The sequence below is a fragment of the Engystomops pustulosus genome, chromosome 9 (genome assembly GCF_040894005.1).
Source record: "Engystomops pustulosus chromosome 9, aEngPut4.maternal, whole genome shotgun sequence".
In the NCBI taxonomy this organism is placed as follows: Eukaryota; Metazoa; Chordata; class Amphibia; order Anura; family Leptodactylidae; genus Engystomops; species Engystomops pustulosus.
The window spans coordinates 50162498-50188744 of NC_092419.1; the positions used below are offsets into that span (position 1 = coordinate 50162498).

A 26247-nucleotide genomic window follows, 5' to 3' on the forward strand; every position below is an offset into this window, starting at 1 on the left:
GAGCTAGATTTCAGTGCTGAACCCTTCACGACTATTTACTGCTCCCTTTAAAGTAGATATTCCTGATGATGTTAAAACACTTGGCCATGACGGCAACATGATCTGGACGATGTTATGTCTGCTGATGTATTTCCTGAAAATATACACATATGGAAATTGATAGTAACCTGAAGGAATTCTGGTTCTCTTAAACATGGGGAGACCATTATTCTCTCATTATGGAAGTGTGAACTTTCCGGACAGTTCCAATAAATGGTAATGTAAGAACTTGGTCACCCGTAGACACGCACATGGTTTGATGCTGCTTTGCTGAGGTTAAAGGAAACCTACCACTTGAAGTGGCAGGTTTCAGAAGAAACACCGAGCACCAGCTCAGGGTGAGCTGGTGCCGGAGCTTATTTTTGTTAGTGTTTTAAACCGCGGTATCACTTTTTAAACTGTAAACGGTGCTCGGTGTTTTCTTCTGAAACCTGCCACTTCAAGTGGTAGGTTTCCTTTAACAAAGACGCTTGTACGGTGCAGTGCGAAACTTCCTATCATGGACCCTGAGCTCACTTCTGCTAGAAGACTTTTAGAGGATTATTCAATTGAAATAAAATTCTATATAAAATGACCCGAGTGTTTATATGAAAAAAAAAAACTTGTCAAAAGAAAATTGCATAACCACATTGTAAATGCACTTCTGAGTGGTTGATAATGATATATATGCCTCATGCACATGGCTGTGAGCTACCAGCACAAACGGCAGCAAACTTATAGGCATGTTCACAGCGCGGTGCATCACTGTGTATGTACCTGCATGAGGCAATGGGGAGCTGATGGAAAACGCTAGTGTTCTGAGGGACTCCCTCTAGCTGGAAAGGTGGGCTAGAGTTTCCCATGGAGGCATACAGCTTCTCTGGGATATCCTGTGGTATGTTACTCCTACAGACTCATTGGTTTCCGAAGATGACACCCAAACTAGCACAGTAAATGCTTGATTGTCGATAAATTTAAAACCTGGGTAGATCAGGAACTGTACTGTGTGTTCCAGTATTACCCTTCTGCGAAAATGCCAATTGATGGCACGTTGTGTCCCGTGTATCGCCCCTAATGATGGCTGCCTCTACAGCAATGGCAGGATTTAAGCCCCCATTGTGAGCTCTCCAGAGAACATAACATTTGTCAGATCTCAAGCATATGATATGTCTCTAAACACCATATCGCTCCCATCTAAGAGTCTCGACACCACTGAATATGAAGGCCACGGTAGCAGCCTGCCTGTAGGAGGACCCTTATAGCAAACCTGTCTTCAGGAACATTTCCCCCATATACCCATAGAATATAGTGTACACATTGCCAAAAAAGGTAAGTTAAAGTTTACCTTTCTGTATGCAGAGCTGTGTCCCTAGTCCCATGGCAGTGGCCAGTGAGGAGTGGTTCTCCTAACCTGTACATATTGGATGTCGCCATAATCATTGAAATCTACAGTATAGGTCCCATTCATACGACAGTTGGGGCAGTTTATCCGGCTATGGCACCCAGGCTCGGTACAGAGAGCACAATGATTGCCCACCGTTCCAAGCCGTGATCACAAAAAAGATGGAGCTTGATCTATCTTCGGCAGTAAGAACGACTATGCTGCTCTATTCTGTGGTGAGCACTTCTCGTCTCCAGCAGACTGCCTGCTTTGCATACGTTCGTGTGGGGACCAAGGACCAATATGTGGCTGCTTATCGGTCCCCATTAACGTCTTTGCCTCACTGCACTGTGACTCTGCACTGAGAAATATAGGACATGTCCTATATTTCTCTGTGTTACAGCGCTGACCCTGCGCTGCTCTATGGAGAGGGGAGGGTTGAGCAGTGCTCATTCCTCCTCTCCAGCGCTGTGTTGTGTTCCCGGCCTTTGTCCTCAAGACATGCATGCAATATTGTGCCACAAACAAGGAACCCGTTGTACATAATATTGGTTATTTATGTGCAAATAGTGGCCCTGAGGTTTTAATATGTCACCATAACTAACATTTCTATTTGAGCAAATTTATGAATTTCCCTATGAAATAACTTTTCAAGATGTTGTAATTTTTAGCATTGTGCTTTCCTTAGTTATTACTCCTGTGTGAATTGACGTCTTATTCACTTCATCTCTCCACAGTGTGCAGTTATGTCGCAGCCTCACTGAGAAAGGACAAGAAAATGTGACATTTAAAGGTAAATGTTTACTACCTGTTATATTGTGACAGCACAGTCTGAATAGTAGTAATACAGAGGTTGTCCAGTTTACCCTACATGCTTCTTAAACCCATTAATGGAGGACCACCTTCTCAAGTTCCGTTCTGCAAAACACACACAGTTCATTGGGCACATTTTGCCCTGTGATGGTTCTGCAAGGAATAAAACTTTTAATGGTATGTTTCCACACTTTCCTGCTTGGCCAGATTCTGGCTCTGATGAATGTCATGGCTAGTAACTCAAAAAATACAAATCATACTGAGGCATCTTATGATGGAGCTTCTGCAGAACCATGGCCTGTGGTTTTTTTTAGCGGAAATGCCCTGTATCAGAATAAGGATGTGATTCCCTTAATAAGAACTTTCTCTACTTATCTGGCAGTTTAAATGACATCTACCATCATTTTCACTGACATTCGACTAGTCCTTACAAGCTCCTGAGAATCCATAATCTCTGAATCTATAGCAGGGTTATAATTGCCCTAGGATTCCTCAGGAGCTTGTAAGTAGGACTAGTCTACCATCAGTGAAACAGATGTTCTTTAAAGAGGTTGGCCACTTTACCTCATGCTTTTTGTAATGTGTGTAAGTGTGGGGGGCAGGATATTAGGTAATTTACCAATATACATCTATTAATAGTTCTGCTCTGCTTTCTTGATATGTAAAGTGAAGCTTCTTGTCTTTTACCTCATCAGCCAGACATTCCTGACCATAAAATGGCTGCAGATGGAGGGTCTTGTGACCTCTAACTGTCCATGAACAATCACCAAGAAAGAAAGCAGAGCAGAACTGGTAAATTACCTGGTTTGGTAAATTACCTTATATTTTGCCCCCCAATTTCTCGAATCTTGAAAGCATAAGAAGGTGTTTTCTCATCTTAAAAATGTATGGTTCTCTGTGGAACCTAGCACAAGGAGGAGAACTAAATAATTTGCCAATCACTTTGCTGTTACACAAATTATGTCTCTAATATAGTCCTTTCTGCTCCTTTGCCCTTATCATTGTGTTTTACATTCATTATGTAGAGTAAGTACCCTGCACTACCCCTTGAGGATGTTCTCCTTCATGCGTGCTTCTCCAATATGGAGCCTGGGCTGCACTTAGGTGGTGCTCAGCTTGCAAATATAACGTAGAAGAAATAATACTTAATCTAAGAAAATATGAAGCGGCACTCACCAAGTTCGTGCGAAAGTTTGTCATCACTCTGTTGGTCCTAATAAACTTTCGCACGAACTTGGTGAGTGCCGCTTCATATTTTCTTCGATTAAGTATCATTGTGTATTACATGCTGTGCTAGGGACACCAAAGAATTAATAAGCAAAAGAAGTGCAGAACAGATGGGGAATTATTGCAGCACTGGATGGACATGCAAGGAATAGCGGTGCTGAGGAGGAACCCTTCACAAAAACACTGTTTTCTTTGATGCTATTGGAGATAATAGTCGTGTAGTGTTGAAATGCATTGCTGCTCTAGTATTCTATATAGGCCAATATGGTGAAAATACTTATCTGTCATTTCAGATATAATTCTGTAAGCTTATAAAGTGACCCAAACAATGGTGGACTCCCTTTAACTTTGTTACTGGAGACTGACATCTTGGAAGGTTTTTTTTTAAAGGCACTTCAATTTGGTGGACTGCGTCAAATTCCACACTTGTCTATGATCTAGCACAGAATTATTGTGATTGGACTTCCACATTTCACTTTCATTGATGTATAATTCAATTGCGGTGGAATAACTTTTATTTGGGTATTTTCCCACAGGGTTGAAGTGCTGGGGAATTTCTGTGAATATTTTGGTGGAGATATTCTGCAGCATTTTACCATAGCAATGGTGTGAATTCCACATGGGCTCAGAAAATAACCATTTTTTGGGTGGCATGTTGTATAAATGTATACTAGAATTATGATAAATTACATACAATATAAAGGTTTTTATGAAGGACACTGGAAGGATCTTCTTGACAGGGAGGCAAGAATAGGGACGAGCAGAATTTGATGAAGTAGATTAATAAATGTGTTTTTCCATGAATCCTCACAAAGGGTAGGCAGTAAGTGCCCTCTTCTTGTTGTGGCTGTCTTACTGCCTTTGTCAGTGATGGGATATCCCTCGTGAAATCCTATAGTCTCCAGCCGTCCAAGCAGTCACTGCCAAATACTCTTGTAAGGAGCAATGTGTCTATATTGTCCGTTATATAAATAATTTTCAACACTATACTTTCTATGCTTTTGGTTACACCCTTCCCCAGCACCCAGGGGGATTCCAGGATTCCTTAAAGGGGTATTCCTACAAAGACAAGATTTTTAAATATACTTAGAGAGAGGTTGGAATTATATTATCCTATCAGTCCTGGTCTTTACAATTTTTACACTTTTGACTATGGCCAGATTCTTCTCATGAATAACATCTCGTGTCTGCACGATGCAGTTCTCTGTGCCTCCTGCCCCTCCCCCTGCATTCCAAGCAGCGTGCAGAGACTTGCTCTACTAGCTAGAAACCAGATAAGGTCTTTATTCGGGAGGGAGGCATATAGCAGACCTGACACTTTTTTTTAGGTGAGTAAGCAGAGCTGTGAGTGAGTAGATCTCATCTCTCATCTCTGATCTGTCTCCTCTCTCTTGTTCTGTGTTGAATACTAGTAGAATGTTCAGAAACTAAATAAAAGTTTAGATAAACCCTATGCCTTGATCATCTAAACACATTGTCAGGAATCATGAGGTGTTTGTTCAGAGTTCCCACCCACACTCTGGAATTTTACTCATCACTAGCCCATCACATAGGAGTAAAAACCATGATAAAACTGGGTAAGGCTACATTCACACGAACGTATGGGGGACGTATATACGGCCGAGGTATATAAGGCGTATATACGTCCCCCGTACACGGCAATAGTCGCACGGCACCATACTGGAGCGGTAATGTTCCATACCCGGGAAAAATGTGCTAGCTTGTCTCCGAATATGGCGCTGTGCTCCATATATTACTAGGGGAGCAGACGTGTGCCCGCTGTACTATAGTATGACAGGCATACATCGGGTGAATGTAGCCTAAAATTATAAAGTAAGAGGGGTAAAATAATCTTTATTGTGTGAACATCACTAGGGGATTGAAATTTGCGAACTTTGTTTCATGGGCAAACTTCTTTAAAAACTCCATTGAGAGCAAATAATTGAAAGACCTGTTTTACCCAATGTTGTGTCGGTCAGGACTGGAAATTCCATATGGTTATGTATATATACTTGTTTTCTTTCTTAGAGATCCAGCAGGTTCTTTATGAGCTTGCCAGTCATGTGATAAAAGGAAATCTGAAGCAGGAACAAGCTGCAGGAGTGCTGACAGATATCATAGTAAGTGTTCATAACGTTCATTTTGTCCAACTATCCTGATAGGGGAGTGGGCCGATGACCATTCAGAAAGTCTTTGGCCATTTGTATCCTGTCTAAATTGGTTTCAGTAATAATAATAATAATAATAATAATAATTCAGCGCTGCACAAAGCATGACAAATTGTTCCCTGTCTCCTTGGGGCTCACAGTCTAAACAACCTAACAGGATGTTTTGGAGTGTGGGAGGAAACCGGAGTACCCGGAGAAAACCCACACAAACACAGAGAGAACATACTCTTTGCAGATGTTGACCTGGGTGGGATTTGAACCTAGGACCCCGGCTCTGCAAGGAAGAAGTGCTACCCACTCGGCCACCTTGCTACCCGAGAAGCTAATGTGGAATGTTTTATGTATAAATTAAAAAAAAAAAAAATTGTAAAAGGTATTAACTGGTTGGCAGCACTTTTTTTTTTCCTCACATAATTCGTGTTCTGCAAGTGTAATGCAAAGCTTTTGAAATAAATCACAACAAGATACAGTACAGACCAGAAGTTTGGGCACACCTTCTCATTCAAAGAGTTTTCTGTAAAAATTTCTGATTCACACTGAAGGCATCAAAGCTATGATTTAACACATGTGGAATTATATACTTAAAGGGGTATTCCGGGAATATGAGCGTCTGATACAAAACCCATAGTGCTATAAATAAATGAATATAACAATAGTTTGATTTTATGCTTTACAAAATTTTATGGCCTCTCTAAAGTAAGCAGAGTTCTCCCCAAGATAGCCACCACTGGAAACTACAAGTCCCATGATTCTTTAGTTCTCAGTAACTCCTCCAACCTCTTATGCTTTTCTCCTAGTGATGATGTAACAAATGAGCCGGAGGCGCCCAGGGTCACGTGTGCTAAGCGCCTCCTGGATGATACACATGTGACTGATCACATGGCCGTGACATCACTAAATGTCCCTTAGCCTACTGGTGGCAACAGTGTACTGTAAATTTATTGGTCTTTGTTTTTGCCAAATCTGCCTAGTTTTAGTACCCTAAGGTATGCAGATAGCCATCTGCTGACCTGTGCCAGAACTGTTATAGGGCACTGCCATGTGCAGAAGAGCTGGGGTGTGATCGCTCCCCACTTCATAGGAACAGGGCAGCCGCACATGTCCTACCTTTTTGTAAGCATGCCCGCCGTAGCCTGTTCACAGTGAATTGACCGCACCGTGACCGGGTGACATAGACCTTTATTTTGACAATGATCTGGTAAAGCCAGATCACAGCCACAATAACGGTCATGTGCATGGGGCCTAAGGCTGCGTTCACTCATTGCGCTTGGCAAGCTAGTGTTTCACTTTAGAGACTTATGACGTGGCATAGGACAAGCCCTTCCCCTTTCAGATTGAATTGCATTTCAAAAAGCAATTCAACTGGAACATGTGCATTGTGCACATATTTAGAAACGCAATGCAAGTTGGCAGGGCTCAGCCCAACTACATATGCGTTTCCACTCAAACACATTCAATCTGTAAATAGCACCTGTTGTGTTGCACTGTTTTTATGCAAAACACTGTTGTATTGTTACACTGCTGCACTTGTTACAGATAGCATGTGTTTCAATGGAAACACATGTGCGATTGGGCCGAGTGCGCTCATTTGCATTTGTATTGCATTTCTAAACATAATGCAGAAGCAGTGTGAGAATTGCAGCCTCAGGCTCTCCACAGACAAAACCGTGCTCCCGTGTGTCATGTGCAGGGGGATCCGCTTACTGATGACATTTGACAGTGATTGCATGGAATGCAAACACAAGAGGAAATGGCACCTGCTCTATATTTTGCATCCTGGTACGTGTGTTACCTGTGGAAACGGCTAGCACATGTCTTATATTCTATATCATGTGCTGGGGGCCTTGGGTCTAGCATCTGATTCCCTGCCCTTCTCTATTTTTCTCATCATACATATGTGCATAGTTATTTGCTTACATTCAGTTTTTCTTTTCCCAGGATTTAAGGGATGACATTCCTTCAATACTTGCAGATGTCTTTTGTGTGTTGGGTAAGTTTTTCATATTTTACTCTGTAATATTTATAGTTCCCATTTACTATATTACAGTACGATAACCATCATAAACGCTTAGGCAGGAACTCACTAAATCCAGCACTAAAGTGTTGATGGTGACAAGCAAAACTTATCAATTATTTTTTATATTTCTCTCTCCCCCCCCCCCCCCGCCTCTCGTTCTTTGAACATAGATATTGAAACCAGCTGTTTGGAAGAGAAATGGAGGCGAGATCACTTTACCCAGTTGGTCTTATCGTGTTTGGTAAGATTGCTTTGCATATAGAGCATTTTTTTGTTTATGCATGATTGTGAGATTTTTAGTAATAATGCCTCATTACTAAAGTGGACTTGTTGTACAGAAGAGAAAATCCATGCAGTTACTTGTTTTACTTTTATATTTGTCAATAAACACCTTTCATTTGTGCTATAGCTTTTTAATGCTTAACCCCTTAGCGCTCTGCGCCGTAGCTGTACTTCGCTGAGTCCTGCGAATAGCGCTCAGCGCAGTACAGCTACTGCGCAGAGACGATGCCGGTTCAGCGCTGCATAGCAGCCGAACCGGCATCGTTAGCCGCGGGATTTCAACGGTAATCTACCGTTGAGTGGGCTCCGATCGCGGGTGTTTCGGGGGGGGGGGGGGCCATCGCTGTTTTGGCACCTCTGGGATCCGATCGGGACCCCAGAGAAGCCTGGAGGGATTGCCTTTAAGATGGCCTCTGTGACGTCATCTTAAAGGCAAAGTGTCAGCCTGTGCATCTGCATAGGCTGGCACTGATAATACCCTGCAATACATTAGTTACTTTATAAATCACTTTATAAATCACTAAAAATGCCCATAAGCCCCAAAACATATAAAGAGACATATAACGCTCAAAAAAGTCTAAATCATAACACAAACCCCACATATATAGTATCACCGCGTCCGTAACAATCCATAGAATAAAACTAAATAACTATGGAACCCATATGATGAACGCCGTAAAAAAAAAACAACTTAAAAACCCGCCAAAAATTATGATTTTTACCTATTATATCCCACTAAAAATGCAATAAAAAGTGATCAACAAAACATATGTACTCCAGAATGATACCTTTGCAAAGAACAACATGTCCCGCAAAAAACAAGCCATCAACCAGCTCTGTAGCCAAAAACGTAACAATGTTATGCCACTTGGAAGACGGCGATGCAAAAATGATAGATTTTTCCCCACATTAGGGTTTTATTTGGCAAATTTAGTAAAAAATATTCATGTCTGGTATCCCCGTAATCGTATCGACCCATAGAATAAAGATAACATGATTATTAGGCTATACGGTGAACACGAAAAAAAAAAAAAAGTAAAAAATCCAGTACAGAATTGATGAATTTTTTTTTTGTTTCTTTATTGTGGACCTATAGGGGCTTATTTTTTTGCCACATGAGATGCACTTTTCTGGTACATAATTTTGGGGCATCTATAGCTAAGTGGTGAGATTTTATTAACTCTTTGTTGGTAGAGGAAATGGAAATCATCAATTTTTTAGGAACTTTTTATTTTTTTATTTTTTTGGCCGTTTACCGTACCGTAAAAATAGTATATTATTTTTATTCTATGGGTCTCCACTATTACGAAAAGACCTTATTTATATAGGTTTTTTAAAAAACATTTCCCATTTTACTGAATAAGAAGTAATTAGGCAAAAATGTAAATTTTAGCATCACTGACTTTCATATGCATAACTTTTTTATTTTTCAGCTTACAAATCTGGTTAGGGGTTTTTTTGTGAGAAGAGTTGTCTTATTTTAGAGTGCGTAACATTTTTTTAAATAACTTTTTAGATCATTTTTTTTTTTTTAAAGGTATTAATTAAAAATTATCTTTTTTCGTAATGTTTTTTTTCCGTGCAGGTCCAGTAACGATTCTTTTTTATTATACAGATTGTTACGGACGCGGCAATACCAAATATGTGGCTTTTTTTGTGTGTTTGTGTTTTTAATAGTTTATTAAGTGTTTTTATGGAAAAATGTCATTTTTGGGGCTTATATTTTTATGCATGTTTTTACTTATACTTACTTGAACTTGAACCAGCAATGCTCTGATTGATGATTCAAGTTCAATACACTGCTCTACAATGCTATTTCATTGTAGAGCAGTGTAAACTGTGTGAGCATGCAAGCGCCTGCTCAGACAGTTTACAGTCGGACCCGGAAGGGATCTGACTGTCTCAGACATCGGGCAGCCCCGGAGCACTAGGCAGACTTCGGGGCTGCCCAGAAGAGGATCGGATCCCCCGGTAAGCGGCACGGGGGATCCGATCCACAGCAGGAACACCTTTACATGCCGCGGTCATGCTTGATCGCGGGTGTTACAGCGCGGTGTCAGTTGTGATAGACAGCTGACAGCCGGTGCTAATGGTACCGGCTCCGTTCGTGAGCCGGTCCCAGAAGCTGGACGTTATACTACGTCCCGGGGCGCTAAGCATCTAGCCCCAGTGACGTAATATAACGTCATGGTGCGCCTAGGGGTTAACAAAGCTTAATTGCAGACAAATGTAATTACTGTTAAAGCTGTTTATTTTATCCTGTGACCAAAGTAAAGTAAATTACAAAAATCCAGAGGTCCGTTTGTAACTAGGGGTCGTCTGTAAGTCAGGTGTTCTTAAGTAGGGAATCGCCTGTACTGTCGCTATGAAGTGCAATTTGTTACACAGAAAATAACCCCTCACAAAGCTCTTTATGTGAAAAAATAAAGCTATAGATTTTTGAAGGTGGGGAGTGAAAATTGGAAGTGAAAACACTAAAAAGGGCCAGATAGTTAAAGGGTTAAAGTCCTGGTTTGTTCACCCATCCATTCTTTTCCCTTGGGGTAGTACAAAATCTGACATTTGTTTTCACAGCCCCTCTCTGTTATCGGTGCTGAAGCAAAGTGTCTATGGTCCAGTTACAAAAAAAACCCAGTACCTGCACCAAAAGCTACTTCTTTAAGACCAAGGGGAATCAAATAGAATGGGGAAAAAAGGTTAACATTAGTTGCAGGTGTAAACTGATGTGGTTGTAACAAGAAGAGAATTTGGGATACAAGAATATGTACATAATGTCTTGTCTTGTGTAGATGGGTTTTTGTGTTATTTTTATTTCACGTGTGAATTAGTGTGTTTACAAATATAATATATATGTCTTGACAAAAGGTATTAGGATGGGAAGCTGAAATGCTGCACACTGGAATAATTTTTTTTGTTTGCAGGTGATACTTTTGTGTATGTATGTATATATATATATATATATATATATATATATATATATATATATATATATATATATATATATATATATAATTTTCCTTTTATATTGTGCCTGACGTAATCCGAATAAAGTATACACCCCACCTTGTATCCCCAGATCACAGATAAGCCTGCTGGCATGGCTATACAAGACCATCTTGGTCTGAAATTTCTAACATTCACTTTGTCTTGTTTGAACAGTATCTGGTATCCGACACTATACTAAAGGAACGTCTGGATCCTGAAACACTGGAAACATTAGGACTCATCAAGCAGTCCCAGCAATTCAATCAGAAATCTGTAAAAATAAAGACTAAACTTTTGTGAGTAGACTCTGACCATATATTTTTTGCTTAAAGTGAACGTTCCTTTTTTCTTATAACTTTTAAGGATAAGCGTATGTGTCAGTGAGGGATAATATGATAATGTATCTTATAGAAGCACAAGATTTTCCTTCTTTTTTTCTAACTATAATCTGCAGAAAAGGGAGTGACTCTGTCGTCAGTATCGCATGTTTTCACCTAATGACAGGTTACCATAGACATTTTAGTACTAATTCCCAATCTGCATTTATCATTAACATTCCTTTTTATACTTGCTTTTAAAAGTATATAAATGACTACAATCCTCATTATCTCCTCCTTGTTCTGCTAGCTCTCCCTCCCTTTTCCTCATGCAAATGTCGGTCAGCACAAGTCTGCAGGAGAGAGGGAGGAAGATCTAGCAGAGTGGAGAGGAGATGATGACAACAGGGAACACCCCTGTGACTCAATGCAGTTTGCTGGCAGGGAGGCAGGTAAACTTTTATCATCTTAATGGAAATCTACCATCAAAATCCAGCATGATAAACCTGGGACACTTACTTATAGATCCAGGCACTGTGACTGTGGTAATCTTATATTTGCTATTCATTGCCCTTCTTCCTTTTAACATCAACTTCAACAATTTTATGCTAATGAGCCTTTAGGCCTACAAGGACAGTTCCTCCATGCTGCAGATTCACAGGATATTACACTGCGTAAGGAGGACTTCCCCTCCAACTGTGTGCTGAAACTTCCTGAGCTGCATTGAGATTAGGCAGAAGGAGGGAGATGATATAACAGCCTGTACCATGGAGGGGCTCTGGAAACTGCCCCAGTAGCCCTTGAGGGTAATTGGCATTATTTTAATTGTTGGTTTTAGAAGGAAGAAGGCTATGGATAACAAATATGGGAAGAGTGCCACAGTCACTGTGACTGGATCTATGAGTAAGTGGCCCTGGTTTATCATGCTGGATTTTGATTGTAGATTTTCATTATAAAAGCAGATTGGGAAATGATATTAAAAAGGCTATAGGAACCTGGTATTTGGACTAAATGTGACCTGATGACAGGTTTCCTTTAAACTTCCTGTTTATTGCAGACTTGATTCTTTCTGCATTTGTTAAATGCATAGGCCAGGACTAGACTGTTTGTGTCATATTGTGAATACTTAGTGATGTCCATGGATTATTAGAATTGTTGTCCAATCAATTTGTACAATGTTATATAATGACACGATACCCATGGTCTGGATAATCTGCCAAGTCACTCTAAAATAATATGTCTGCTTCATGCTCATGCATGAAATGGCTGTTATATTAATAGTGGCTTGAGTGTATATAGATATAGAAATCTATTCTGTGTAAAGTTATACTAGACGGTCTTCTACTGCTCCAGATATTATTACAGGGTCTGATCAGTCTGTCACATTATTTGATGGTGTACTTCACACTTCTTATTAGATCCTACTGCTAGTATATTGCAGGAACGTAGCAAACACCAGTGCAGGAGTCACCGGGCACATTTACTAAGAATGGTTCAAACTGTGGCTTTCCTGTGTATAATGCACAGGATGCCAGATTCATGATGTCTGGTGCATGTTCTTCATGAATCTGGCACTCCCTGAACTGGCCCGACAGTCCGACTCTGCACTGGAACGCCCCATTATTTGTGTTGCATGATGCCTAGTGCAACTGCACCAGAAAAGGGTCGCATGCGACACAGTTGTGGTGCAGACACTTCTTAAATACCTGTGCAGGCGGTTTGCATTAGGAAGTACATGCGCAAAGCCCTTCGTAAATGTGCCCCACTGTATTCAGAAACCTACATTTTAATCAAATTCAGTAAAAAGCACTTTCCACTTTGTTGCATCGATCTACTTTATTCCACACTCTTTAAATAAGAAGTATTGGAGGGGAGAGGGTACGCATATGTGGGTGCTGCTTCTGGCCCCTGTAATGCCCACTTCTGATCAGTTCCCTCTTTGGCTGGCAGTCAGCTGAAGGGCACAGGGCTTAATAGTCTTTTATCCTCTTTAAAACTGCAGATGTTGGAAAGCTTCATTCTGCAGATACAAACCCTCATGTGGTTCTTTGAGTGGTTAAAAAAAAATGAAACCATTATATGCATAAACTGAAAATGGCCTGCTCCTGAGGGGGTTAATGTTTTAACACTCAATTTGATGCTGTTTTGTGTCTTTGTGGCTGGTAACGTGTATCGACTATTAAATTGTGCGCCAATCATTTAGATATGGAAGGAAATATTAGTTCACAAGAGATTTGGCCTTGGATTTGGCAAGTCTGTTGTTTTTTGGTGTCGACAGGCAAATGTCATCTGAGAGAATGTAATGCCTATGTCCAGCAGATGGGACTGAGGGATCAGCATTCCCAGCGCTGGCGCATTGTGCATTCAGTGGCTCTTTATGTTTTACGATTTGTTTTTGTTCACTTTGGGTCATTACAGTTGTATTGGCGTGTCGTTACATTTTCTCTGTGCGTGTCATTTACTGAGATGTAAATATTATTTTTCTTTCCATTGCAGTTATAAACAACAGAAATTCAACTTATTACGAGAAGAAAATGAAGGATATGCAAAATTAATTACTGAGCTTGGACAAGATCTGTCTGGAAGTATAAGAAGCGATTTAATTCTGGAAAATATCAAATCCTTAATTGGTATGGAAGCTTCCTTCACAATGTTCTTGTGATCTGGGAACAGTTATTGTTCTATTTTCACTGTTTAAAGGGATTGTCCGAGACTTCTTAAAGAGAACCCGTCATGCAAAATAACCCCCCTAATCTAAATAGATTTTCATATACTGCCATTAGAAAGCATTGCCTCTATCCCTTCATTGCCCCTCTTCATGCCTGTAAACTTAAGCAATGAGGTCCTAAAGCTGTATGCAAAAGACCTGTGAAATGTCCAATGAGTCATTAGCATATTCAAGCTGTCCAGATTATTCATGAGTGGGCGGCACAGCCACACCCCCAGTGCTTGACTGACAGCCTGTATAACGGTGTAATGGCTGCTCCATGTGCTAGCTGGTGACCACGCCCCCTGCGGCCTATGTGTATGTGAAAGATACAACAGCTCCAGGCAGCCATGTTATAGCAGAACATGTCAGGTACTTGTGTAGCTGATATCTGTGTCTCTGTGTATTAGGAGTATGCCGCATGTCAGCAGATGCAGCACACACACTAGCAATGCTTTACTATACATTACACATGACATGAGCAGGGGGAGGAGAGGGGAGGGGTAACAGAGGTGACATCACTGCCTCTGACCATGTGACCAGCCTCATTTACATAATAAAGAATAGATGATTTTATAATGATTAATGTATAAAATAACAAGATGAAGGCTGTGATGGAATTATTGTGAGCTGCTCCAACAGGTAGAGGTGACAGAAATAGTGACAGAGACCTAATGACAGGTGTCCTTTTAAAAAACAAAAGGTGCCCGGAAGGGGGCAACTATAAAAAAATAAACATGTACTTGCCTCCCAGTGTCCTCCCCGTGTGCCATGTAAATGAACTTGGCCGTGGGAGCAGTGCTGGACTCGGCTTCTGACCGGCCATGGCCAGCCATGCCCACCCGCCCCTATTCACAGCATTGTATATGCGAGACAGATGGTTGTTGGGTCCAGCTGGAAGCTGAATCCAGCACTTCTCCCATGGCCATGAATTTACAGGAATCACAGGAGTGATAGCAGCGCGGGACACCGAGAGGTAAGTACATATTTAGACTTGGCCAACCCCTTTAACTTTGTCCATTGACTTTCTGTGTATAAAAGCATCCTTATGATTAATTATCCTAATCCTCCCGTCCATAAATTTGACACATTTCTTAAAAGCAGTGTTAAACCTTAAAGCTACAGTTTGGTCATTTCTGCATCAGAGTTCCCAGATTTGCAGAAATTTCACAGCAGATTCTTCCATTGCAAATAGTAGTCGATTACTGTGAATATCAATAATTGTGCCCTTTTTGAGTGCATTTGCACTTTTTTTTTTTTTTTTTTTGCACAAATTAACACAGACAAATTAATTGCTTCCATACATGGGCTTAAAAAGTTGTGTATCTCGAATTAAAACGCGGGTACTGACAGCAGACAACTTTGAAAAGAGGCAGCAGAAATCCAATGATACATGTGCCCTTTTGTGTTACTATTTTCCTGCTCGTTTCTATTTCTAAAATCATACCCTGGGAGAGGGAAATGAAATATAGCCGCCACTTGTCTGGTTATAGTGGTTTTGCCCCCAGTCCATTGTGCGTAATGAAGTTTCAGCATCATAAATGAAAATCCGGTCTTCTGCCTCTTGAAATAGTTAAAACCAGAACTTTACATACACTATATAAAAAGAAACGTGCATGTTTTTCTTACCATCTGGCATGAAATCAGAATAACCCTTTCCTGTTTTAGGTCAATAAGGATTACCAAAATTATTTAGATTTGCCAAAGGTCAGAATAATGATGGAGAGAGAATTGGAGGCATTTTTATGACTTTATGCAAAGTCCGATGTATACATATCTGAAGGCTAGAATGCCTTTAAATTATTTGGAGCAGCTTATAAGATTTTTTTTATAACTAAATATATTTGTTGGCCATATCTTGTGTTAATGAACGAATGTCCCTTTAAAGATATACCTGTTGATATATTTAAAGGCACATCTGAAACTCGCTACTTCTTTGTGTAACATAATGGGTTAAACAAAAAGTCAGCCAAGATATCAGGAAGAGAATTGTGGACTGGGACAATTCTTATTTATCCTTAGGTGCAATTTTCTGATACCTGAAGGTGCCTTGTTCATCAGCAAATATGATGGGAATGTCCAGACATCATATTGCTCTGGAACGAATCTCTATGTGTACGAGGCTGTGCCAGAGGAGTCTATCCTAGAATATTACAACGTAATACACTGTATAATATTCACCAATACATGGAAATTCCCACCCACTAAAAAAGGCCTAAAACATCTCTGATGTCAGAAAAATAAAACAAAGTTGTGAACCTACAAAAACTTGCATAAATTGATTGCATTTGTGGTTCTAAATATACAGCATAAAAATAGTCAATCGGCAAGATCAATGTATCAATACAAATTAAATAGCAAGCCCTTCCACAGCACTTTTAATGAAAAATGTAAAAAGGGTTGTATTTCTTTGTGGTGGTAACCAAAAAATTGAAAGAGCTAGCTTGATTATGAAAGGGTTAGTCACTTTTTGCTTTCTTTTTAGGATGTTTTAACTTGGATCCAAATAGAGTATTGGATATCATCTTGGAGATCTATGAGTGCAGACCAGAGCAGGATGATTTTTTTGTACCTTTAATAGAATCCTATATGGGTATGTGTGAACCTCAGACTCTCTGCCACATCCTCGGATTTAAGTTCAAGTTTTATCAGGTAAGGAATTTAGGGCAGTGCTGTGAATGAATTTTCTAATTCTGTTGATCTTTAAATGGAGTGCATTTGTTTTGCAGGAGCCTAATGGAGAGACCCCAAATTCTCTGTACAGAATTGCCGCTGTTCTTTTACAACAGAATTTAATTGACCTTGAAGACCTTTATGTTCATGTAAGTCCAATGCTACTATATTTATATATTATGAATGTAGATGTGTCACTCACACAGTGCCTGGATTATCTCAAGTGTTGATTTATTTTTTTACATATTTTTTTAAACCCCTTTCCAGCTTTTGCCGTTGGATAGCAGCATTCTCGAAGAACACAAAAAGGAAGTTGTAGAAGCAAGACAGATTGTAAGAAAGTTGACAATGGTTATTCTATCATCTGACAAATCGGAGGATAAAGATAAGGAGAAAGAAAAGGATGATGAAAAAGCAGAGAAGGTATGACTAAGATTCATAAACATTATTATTTTTGTGTAATCTTTCTTTTGGTTTTAAGGACACCCTCTTATAACGACCACTAACCTGTGGCAGGTTCACATTGATATTTTCTATAATCTTTAAAAGGTGTGTATCAATGACCAGAAGGGAATCTTAGGTGCAGAATAGTGATGCTGGTATATTGACACCCTCTTTAACAAAAAACGTGGCAGAACAGTATGCGTTAAAGGAAACCTACCACCACTGGTGCATCTAGTGTATGTAAGCCTCTTTGATCCTCCTACCCAGGAGTTCGGTGCATGTGTAGAAAGCAGGTCGGCGGCTGTGTGATCTCTGTGTCGGAACTACTGCGCATGCACAAAACTCCGGCTTTACAGACGAGTGTGCGCAGCTCCTCGGGGTTGCACGCTGAAGATATCTGAGTAGCAGGATCAAAGTGGCTACTGGGGCGTGGAGTAGCTGCGCAGTGTACTGTCATTTCCGGCTACTCCTCGCCCCAGTAGCCTCATTAGAAAATTTGCATATTAACTCAATAAAAGATAGAGTGGAGTAAAGGATTAGCCCTAAAAAGGACTATCCTTGCATACATAAGATACACCTACCACAGGATCTACCTTAATGGGTAGATCCGTGGTGGTAGGTTTCCTTTAAAGGGCATCTACCATCAGGATCAAGCACACTTGCATGTGGTTGTGTCCGCACTGGCAGGAATCTGTCTTCATTTAGCTTTTTCTGCCCATACTTTTAAGAAAAAAAAGACTTAAAAATGAGTCTGAGGGGCTCCATGCTCCATAGATGTTTATTGAGCCTGGAACCCCTAAGACTCATTTGCAGAATTTTTAAAGCCTTTTTTTCATAAAAACAAGGGCACAAAAAGCTAAAAGAAGAGCAGATCCTGCCAGAGGTGCACACAGCAGCATGTTCTAGTGGTAGATTTCCTTTAGGGATGTATAAAGATGACTTTTGGGCTGAATCATCTTCTAAAATACTGGGTGTTTACTGCATAATACAGCAACCCCTGCCAACCTACAATTTGTTCTTTCACCGATTGCAGGTTTTGGCCACTCAAATACCACGGATGATAAGTAAATTAACCATATTTAGTATACATATATGGCAGCCTAAATGTAAGATGCAGATAGAGAAGAAGCTTAACCCCTTAACGCTCTGCGCCGTAGCTCTACGGCACAGAGGTATAGGGAATGTATGAAGAGGGCTCACGGGCTGAGTCCTCTTCATACATTGCATATTGCAGCAAACCCCCACCGCTAATAACCAAGGTCGGTGCTTGCACCGATCGCGGCTATTAACCCATCCGTTGCCGCCGGCAGCATTTAAAAGACGGCGGCGCGCGGGCGCCGCCATCTTTATTCCGATCGCCGCGCCCCCAAACGTCATCGGGGCGGCGAACGGTTGCCATGGTAGCCTCGGGTCTTTGTTTGACCCGAGGCTTAATGGCTTCTGCAGATTCGTTACAATGAGCTGCAAAAATGCCATATATTGCAATACAGAAGTATTGCAGTATATGGTAGGAACGATCTGACTATCTAGGGTTAATGTACCCTAGATGGTCTAAGATATAGTGTAAAAAAAAAAGTTTAAAAAATATTAAAAAAATTAATAAAATATTAAAAATTCAAATCACCCCCCTTTTGCTAGAACTGATATAAAACATAATAAACAGTAAAAATCACAGACACATTAGGTATCGCCACTTCCCATAATGCCCGATCTATCAAAATATAAAAACGGTTAGGGCCGGCGGTGACCTCCGAGGCGGGAAATGGCGCCCAAATGTCCGAAATGCGACTTTTACACCTTTTTACATCACATAAAGAATGATCAAAATGTCGCACAGACTTCAAAATGGTAGCAATGAAAACGTTGGCTCATTTCACAAAAAATGACTCCTCCCCCAGCTCCGTGCACCAAAGAATGAAAAAGTTATTAGCTTCAGAAGATGGCAAAATTTTTTTTTCTTTTTTTTGTACACATTCGTTTAATTTTTGAAAATGTTTTATAACACAATAAAACCTATATAAATTTGGTATCACCGCGATCGTACCGAACCAAAGAATAAAGCTGAGGTTTTATTTGGAGTGCACAGTCGGTTGTAAAAACTGAGCCCACAAGAACGTCACGCACGTGACGTTTTTTAAAATTTTTCCACATTTGGAATTTTTTTCAGCTTCGCAGTACACAGCATGTTAAAATAAATAACATTACGGGAAAGTAAAATTTGTTACGCACAAAATAAGCCCTCACACAGGTCTGTACACGTAGAAATGAAAAAGTTATGGATGTTTGAAGGTGGAGAGCGAGAAATGAGCGAAAAAAACCTCCGTCCTTATGGGGTTAAAAACCTACAGTCCTGGTTACAGAATGGATTCCTGTTCTTGTATGATGGCATACAGAGATCGCGATAACGCCTCTACAAGCGTCTATGACGCATGCAGAGGCTGATTTACTCTCCAAAAAAACCACCAAGCGTATAAATACGCTTGGTGATTTTCTTGTAAAAGCGCTGGCTCTCGGCAGTGGTGATGTGCAGCTGCCGCCTGCTAGTTTGTAAGGAGCAGAGCGGACAGTGGAGCGCACAGAGCAGTCACGTGCACATGGACCCACTACACTGCAGAGAGGTCTCTGCTTCTGCCGGCAGAAGGGAAGATGAGGCCACGCCCCCTGAACACTCACTGCTGCCGGTTACTGTCTTCTCCAAGCTCATTTCACATATAGGGAGCAGCAGGGGAATCACATTACACTAAAAAGGGGCGGGGCAAGCACAAGCAGGAGGACAGGACATGTGACCTTTACAGGGGTCTCGGCTCCTCCTCCCCTCCTGACCCGTCTCTCTAGCTCTAATATATACAGCTGCACATGCGCACTAGCAGACTTGGCAAAGTCTGAGAAAGGAGGAGAGTGGAGAAGCGTTTGATTCCAAAGGAGTTTGTTGTCATCTGCTGTGGGGGTCCTGTGCCTGCTGTGGTGGGGGTCCTGTGTCTGCTGTGGTGTTCTCACAGGTTTGTGTGACTGACCTATTCCCAGGGAGTTCAATTGATTAATACTGGTTACCTGAGCCTGATATAAGATGTATTCAATAAAGTACAAAATAGTTATGATTGAAAATTCTATGCATGGGTGGACTGCATGGGACACAGGAGGGGACAGTGATCTTACAATGGTCACAAGAGCTTACAATCTGAGGGGGGAGCGGCAGGAGGTGAAAGTGCTTGTCCAATGGTCACAAGAGCTTACAATCTATGAGAACGAGGAGGGGACACAGGAGGTGACAGTGCGTGTCCAATGGTCACAAGAGCTTACAATCTATGAGGAGGAACAGGAGATGACAGTGCTTTTACAATGGTCACAAGAGCTTACAATCTATGAGGATGGAGGGGACACAGGAGATGACAGTGCTTGTACAATGGTCACAAGAGCTTACAATCTATGAGGAGGGGACACAGGAGGTGACAATGCTTGTACAATGGCCATAAGAGCTTACAATCTGAGGAGGAGGGGACACAGGAGGTGACAGTGCTTGTACAATGGCCATAAGAGCTTACAATCTATGAGGAGGGGGGGCACAGGAGATGACAGTGCTTGTACAATGGTCACAAGAGCTTACAATCTATGAGGAGGGGGGGCACAGGAGGTGACATTGCTTGTACAATGGTCACAAGAGCTTACAATCTATGAGAAGGAGGAGGGGACACAGGAGGTGACAGTGCTTGTACAATGGTCACAAGAGCTTAGAATCTATGAGGAGGGGGGGCACAGGAGATGACAGTGCTTGTACAATGGTCACAAGAGCTTACAATCTATGAGGAGGGGGGGCACAGGAGGTGACATTGCTTGTACAATGGTCACAAGAGCTTACAATCTATGAGAAGGAGGAGGGGACACAGGAGGTGACAGTGCTTGTACAATGGTCACAAGAGCTTAGAATCTATGAGGAGGAGAGGACACAGGAGATGACAGTGCTTGTACAATGGCCATAAGAGCTTACAATCTATGAGGAGGAGGGGACACAGGAGGTGACAGTGCTTGTACAATGGTCACAAGAGCTTAGAATCTATGAGGAGGAGAGGACACAGGAGATGACAGTGCTTGTACAATGGCCATAAGAGCTTACAATCTATGAGGAGGAGGTGACACAGGAGGTGACAGTGCTTGTACAATGGTCACAAGAGCTTACAATCTATGAGGAGGAGGACACAGGAGATGACAGTGCTTGTACAATGGCCATAAGAGCTTACAATCTATGAGGAGGAGGTGACACAGGAGGTGACAGTGCTTGTACAATGGCCATAAGAGCTTACAATCTATGAGGAGGAGGTGACACAGGAGGTGACAGTGCTTGTACAATGGTCACAAGAGCTTACAATCTATGAGGAGGAGAGGACACGGGAGATGACAGTGCTTGTACAATGATCCAGGCATTTCAAGTAAGGGATAAAATAAATAAATACCCCAAAGACCCCAATGTTTTCACATTGTATTGAAAAAAATCCTCCCTGAACCAAAACACTTGTGCTCAGTAAGTAACAACTTTATCGCGGCCAAACACATCTTGCTAGTTAGTGAACGCAAGTGCATTGGTCAGAAGGCTTATGTTTTTGGGAAGGATTATCTAGTAAAAAATAAACCGTGTAAAAAAAAGTGTTATGCTCCCCAAAAATAAATGAAATAAATTTAGAGGCAGCAGCCTCAGCCTGCTCAGTGTGGGGAGGTAGGGGGTTTGGGGCTGGCTATTAACAATTTATACAACTTGGAGTTATATATTTGTATTAACTGAAAATTCCATACTCTTCCTCAGCTAAAAATACTCCTCAAAAATGGTGAGAGGAGTATTATTACCCTTCAGGAAAAATGTTAGTGCGACCTCTGATGGCATATATAGCTTGTGAATGTGAGAGAAGTGTAAACTCCTCATGAAAAAGCACTTTAGTTGCAAAGTTGAAGGTTACTGCACTTTTTTTCTTTGTAATCACTGTTTGTCAAATACACTGTGTATAGGTTTCACATTGGCTATTTTTGTTTTGTTACAGATGTGAATATTTTAACCCCTTAGCGCTCTGCGCCGTCGCTGTACTGCGCTGAGTCCCGCGAATAGCGCTCAGCGCAGTACAGCTACTGTGCAGAGACTATGCCGGTTCAGCGCTGCACAGCAGCCGAACTGGCATCGTTAGCCGCGGGATTTCAGCGGTAATTTACCGCTGACATCCCCGGCTAACACCCGCGGTCGGAGACCCCAGAGAAGCCTGAAAGCAGTGCCTTTAAGATGGCCTCTGTGACGTCATCTTAAAGGCAAAGTGTCAGCCTATGCATCTGCATAGGCTGGCACTGCTAATACCCTGCAATACATCAGTATTGCAGAGTATTATCATGAACAAGCAATCAGATGATTGCTTGTTCATATCCCATGGTGGATCAAGTAAAAAATGTAAAAAAAAATGTTTTTCAATAAAAAATAACTTTATAAATCACAAAAAATGCCCATAAGCCCCAAAACATATAAAGAGACATATAACGCTCAAAAAAGTCTAAATCATAACACAAACCCCACATATATAGTATCACCGCGTCCGTAACAATCCATAGAATAAAACTAAATAACTATTGAACCCATATGATGACGATGTAAAAAAAAACAACTTAAAAACCCGCCAAAAATTATGATTTTTACCTATTATATCCCACTAAAAATGCAATAAAAAGTGATCAACAAAACATATGTACTCCAGAATGATACTGTTGCAAAGAACAACATGTCCCTCAAAAAACAAGCCATCAACCAGCTCTGTAGCCAAAAACGTAACAATGTTATGCCACTTGGAAGACAGCGATGCAAAAATGATAGATTTTTCCCCACATTAGGGTTTTGTTTGGCAAATTTAGTAAAACATAAGAAAAAATATTCATGTCTGGTATCCCCGTAATCGTATCGACCCATAGAATAAAAATAACATGATTATTAGGATATACGGTGAACACGAAAAAAAAAAAGTAAAAAATCCAGTACAGAATTGATGCTTTTCTACTCATGACCTCAAAAAAAGTTCCTAAATTTTCAACAATAGGTGATACCAACCCCAAAATGGTTACACTGGAAAAAGTTTCTCATCCCGCAAAAAAAATGCCGTCACATGGCACAAATAACGGAAAAGCGAAAATTTTATAGCCTTCAAAAGGGGGCAACGAGAAAACTAAAATTCTGGCAGCTGCAGGGTGCTCCTTCCCTTCTGCGCCTCGCTGTGCCCCCATAACACAAGTAATGTCCATATGTGGGGGGGTCGCTGCACTCAGGAGAAATTGTAGAACAAATGGTATGGTGGGTTTTCTCTTTTTATCTTTTGGAAATGTGTAAATTTTAGGGCTAAATGAACGTATAACCGACAAAATTTGACCATTCTAAATTCCACCGCCATTTTGATTCAATTACTATGAAGATCTCAAGGGGTTAACAATTTTTGTAAATGCTGTTTCTGATAGTTTGAGGGGTGCAGATTTGAAAATGGTTTGATTATATAGGGGGTTTTTGATGCTAAATATGTAACATTTTATTTCAAACAGTATTTATCCCCAAAATAGTAAATTCTGAAAATACGTAAAATCGCTATTCGATTTGTAGGCCGCGTGACGTCAACATAAATTATCCAAACATTTCAAAAATTATGAAAATGTAAAGTAGACAAATGGGAAATGTTATTCAGCAAGTTATTTAGGTGGTAAATCTATCTGCCTGAAAACGCGGTGATTTTGAATTTCGAAAATGGCAATTTTTTTTCTAAAAATTCATCATTTTTTTCTTAAGTTTTGCGTTTATTTACAAAAATAATCAGCCAAAATTTACCACTAAAATGAAGTACAACATGTGGGGAAAAAACTATCTCAGAATCGCTTTGATAAGTAAGTGTTCAAAAGTTATAACCATGTAAAGAGACACAGGTCAGAATCCAAAAAATGGGACTGAGCCTTAAGTTGTAAAATGGCTGCGTCCTTAAGGGGTTAAGCGATTTGTAGGAGATGGGAAGATACTGCTTGTGATTTTGTTACAGCATAATTTTTTATCTATGAATTTTTCACACATGAATCTTATGTTTTATATGCAAGTCTCTGCTGATGTGTTGGGTTTCAGGTGTGTTGCAAATTAAAAAAAAAAAAAAATTACGGTTTGTCACAACGGTTGTCAGAAACATGTCAAAGAGCAGTTGACAGCTTTTCTGCTTTCAGGGAATAGATGGGAATATATGGCATGTATGCAGCCTACAGGAAGAACGTTTTTTAGGTTTATTTATCAAATGTTTTGCTTAGGCTGTTGGATACAATGTGTTAGCTGGTTTGACCGTGTACGACTTTCATAAAATGGGCAAGGGCATTTAGCATTCGCATTTAATTTTATGATTTGTGTTTTATTTTAATTTGACAGAACTGTGAAATTGACCAGACTGGAAGAGGCACTTGTGGCAGTAAAATATACTAATGCTAGTATCCATGGAAGTTTAAAAGTCATCTACCACCATCCTGGAGAAAATGAAGGACAGAAAATGAGCCTGCGAGTGCGGTCACACGTTTAACGCATGCATTTAAAAATACATTGCAATGGCTGAAGAGTGATTTACCTAATTAAACAGCTATTAACGTGTGTGTTTACAAAACACAACCGTTAACGCATTCTTTAACATCGCGTTAACGCATGTGTTTGTTAATACAATTTTAACACAATGTTAACCCAAGCGTTAACATTTGCGTTTTGTAAACACACGTGTTAATAGCTGTTTAATTAGGCAAATCACTCCTCGGCCATTGCAATGCATTTTTAAACGCATGCTTTTTTATTTCAATCATTTTATTAGGATTTTAAAGATTACATCAAATAAACACATAAAGATAACGAACATAACAGCTATATATAAAGTAATACATTAACGGTAGGTGTCCGCATGAGAATGCAACGCATGCTTTTAATGCGATGTGTGACCGCACCCTGAGAGGCTCCAGGCTCCATATATGTTAATGGAGCCTGGAGCCCTGCTGGCTCATTTGCATATAGTCTTTCATCCTGGTAGTAGATGCCCTTTAAGTGGTGACCCAGGTTTTAATGTTATCCCGTATTCACAGATCTGAAGCATTTTGCTGCTCCATTCAGTGTCTTTGTGTAGAGCTAGCTTTGACCGGCTATTGGTGCTACTGCTGTAGATGCTGAATGGAGAGATAGAAGGTTGTGTCCTGCTACATCAACTAAGGGAAACCCTTTTCATGGGATGAGTGGGGCTTCTGTGTTCGAACCACCCCCACCATTCCCTATCCAAAGATCTTGGGTCAGCCACTTCAAATATTTTTTCTGGCCCTATATAATTTTTTATTTATTTATTTTTTTTATACTGGTGGCGTTAACTCCTATACCCGCATATACAGGCAGTTTTACTCCCTCAAAGATGCCCCCTCTCTGCATGCTTGTATACCTACCACTGATAACAGTGATCCTGTGGGCTTTTACCATAAGATCACTGTTATTGCACTAGCGGGGGAAAAAAATCAAATAAAAAGATCAAATTACAATGGATTTATAAACTGGTCCTGGGGTGGGGAAGGGTGGCCATCAGCCATAGACCAATTGTCTCGATTGACTTTAGGAATAGAAAACACTGGCTGTAATCAGTAATACAGAAATAAATCTGCTTGTGATAATAACTTGTAATAGTTATCCCGATCTAGTAATCTGCATATTAGCCATAGGGAAATGGCACTGTCATTGCAGAACAATATACTTTTAGCTGGTATTTCATAATTCGCATCCATTCTATGTTCTTATGGTTGTCTTGCTAATGATGACGGTTCTATGCGGACAAAACCTCAATTATACACTTTGTATTTGCCTGTAGTGTTTTATGATGTTAGTATTATTCTCAGACTTTTCCTTAAGTTTTTCTTTTAAATTGGATTGTGCCAAATGACTTCATGGTTTGTTTAGTTTAGTGCCGTGAATGTAAATAAAATTGCAGAATGATCCTCACGAGGCGGCACAAATGAGCTGAACCAAAATTCTAATTCATATTTTATTGTTGAAAGCAGCATAACTTGATTATATGCTCAGCGGTTAAATTATTAACTTCCAAAGACTGTACATTATTTCTAAGCATCCCAGAGTACCCATTACTTCTGCTGACGTGTTGTTTTTGATGCCCTTTTTACTTTTCAGGAAAGCTTTGATGGAAAAATTTTATCTAACTTTT

At 40.4% G+C, this 26247-nt stretch overlaps 1 protein-coding gene across 2 annotated transcripts in view; it reads left to right on the forward strand.

The window, feature by feature from the left end:
• Positions 1-26247, forward strand: part of THOC2 (THO complex subunit 2) — a 65479-nt gene that overhangs the window by 1539 nt on the left and 37693 nt on the right. For both annotated transcript variants that reach the window (XM_072124312.1, XM_072124311.1), the window contains exons 2-10: positions 2137-2192; positions 5468-5559; positions 7546-7597; positions 7795-7865; positions 11066-11187; positions 13705-13838; positions 16401-16567; positions 16645-16737; positions 16856-17011. In XM_072124312.1, the coding sequence (XP_071980413.1) occupies positions 2137-2192; positions 5468-5559; positions 7546-7597; positions 7795-7865; positions 11066-11187; positions 13705-13838; positions 16401-16567; positions 16645-16737; positions 16856-17011 (943 nt within the window). The remainder of the gene's footprint in view (positions 1-2136; positions 2193-5467; positions 5560-7545; positions 7598-7794; positions 7866-11065; positions 11188-13704; positions 13839-16400; positions 16568-16644; positions 16738-16855; positions 17012-26247) is intronic.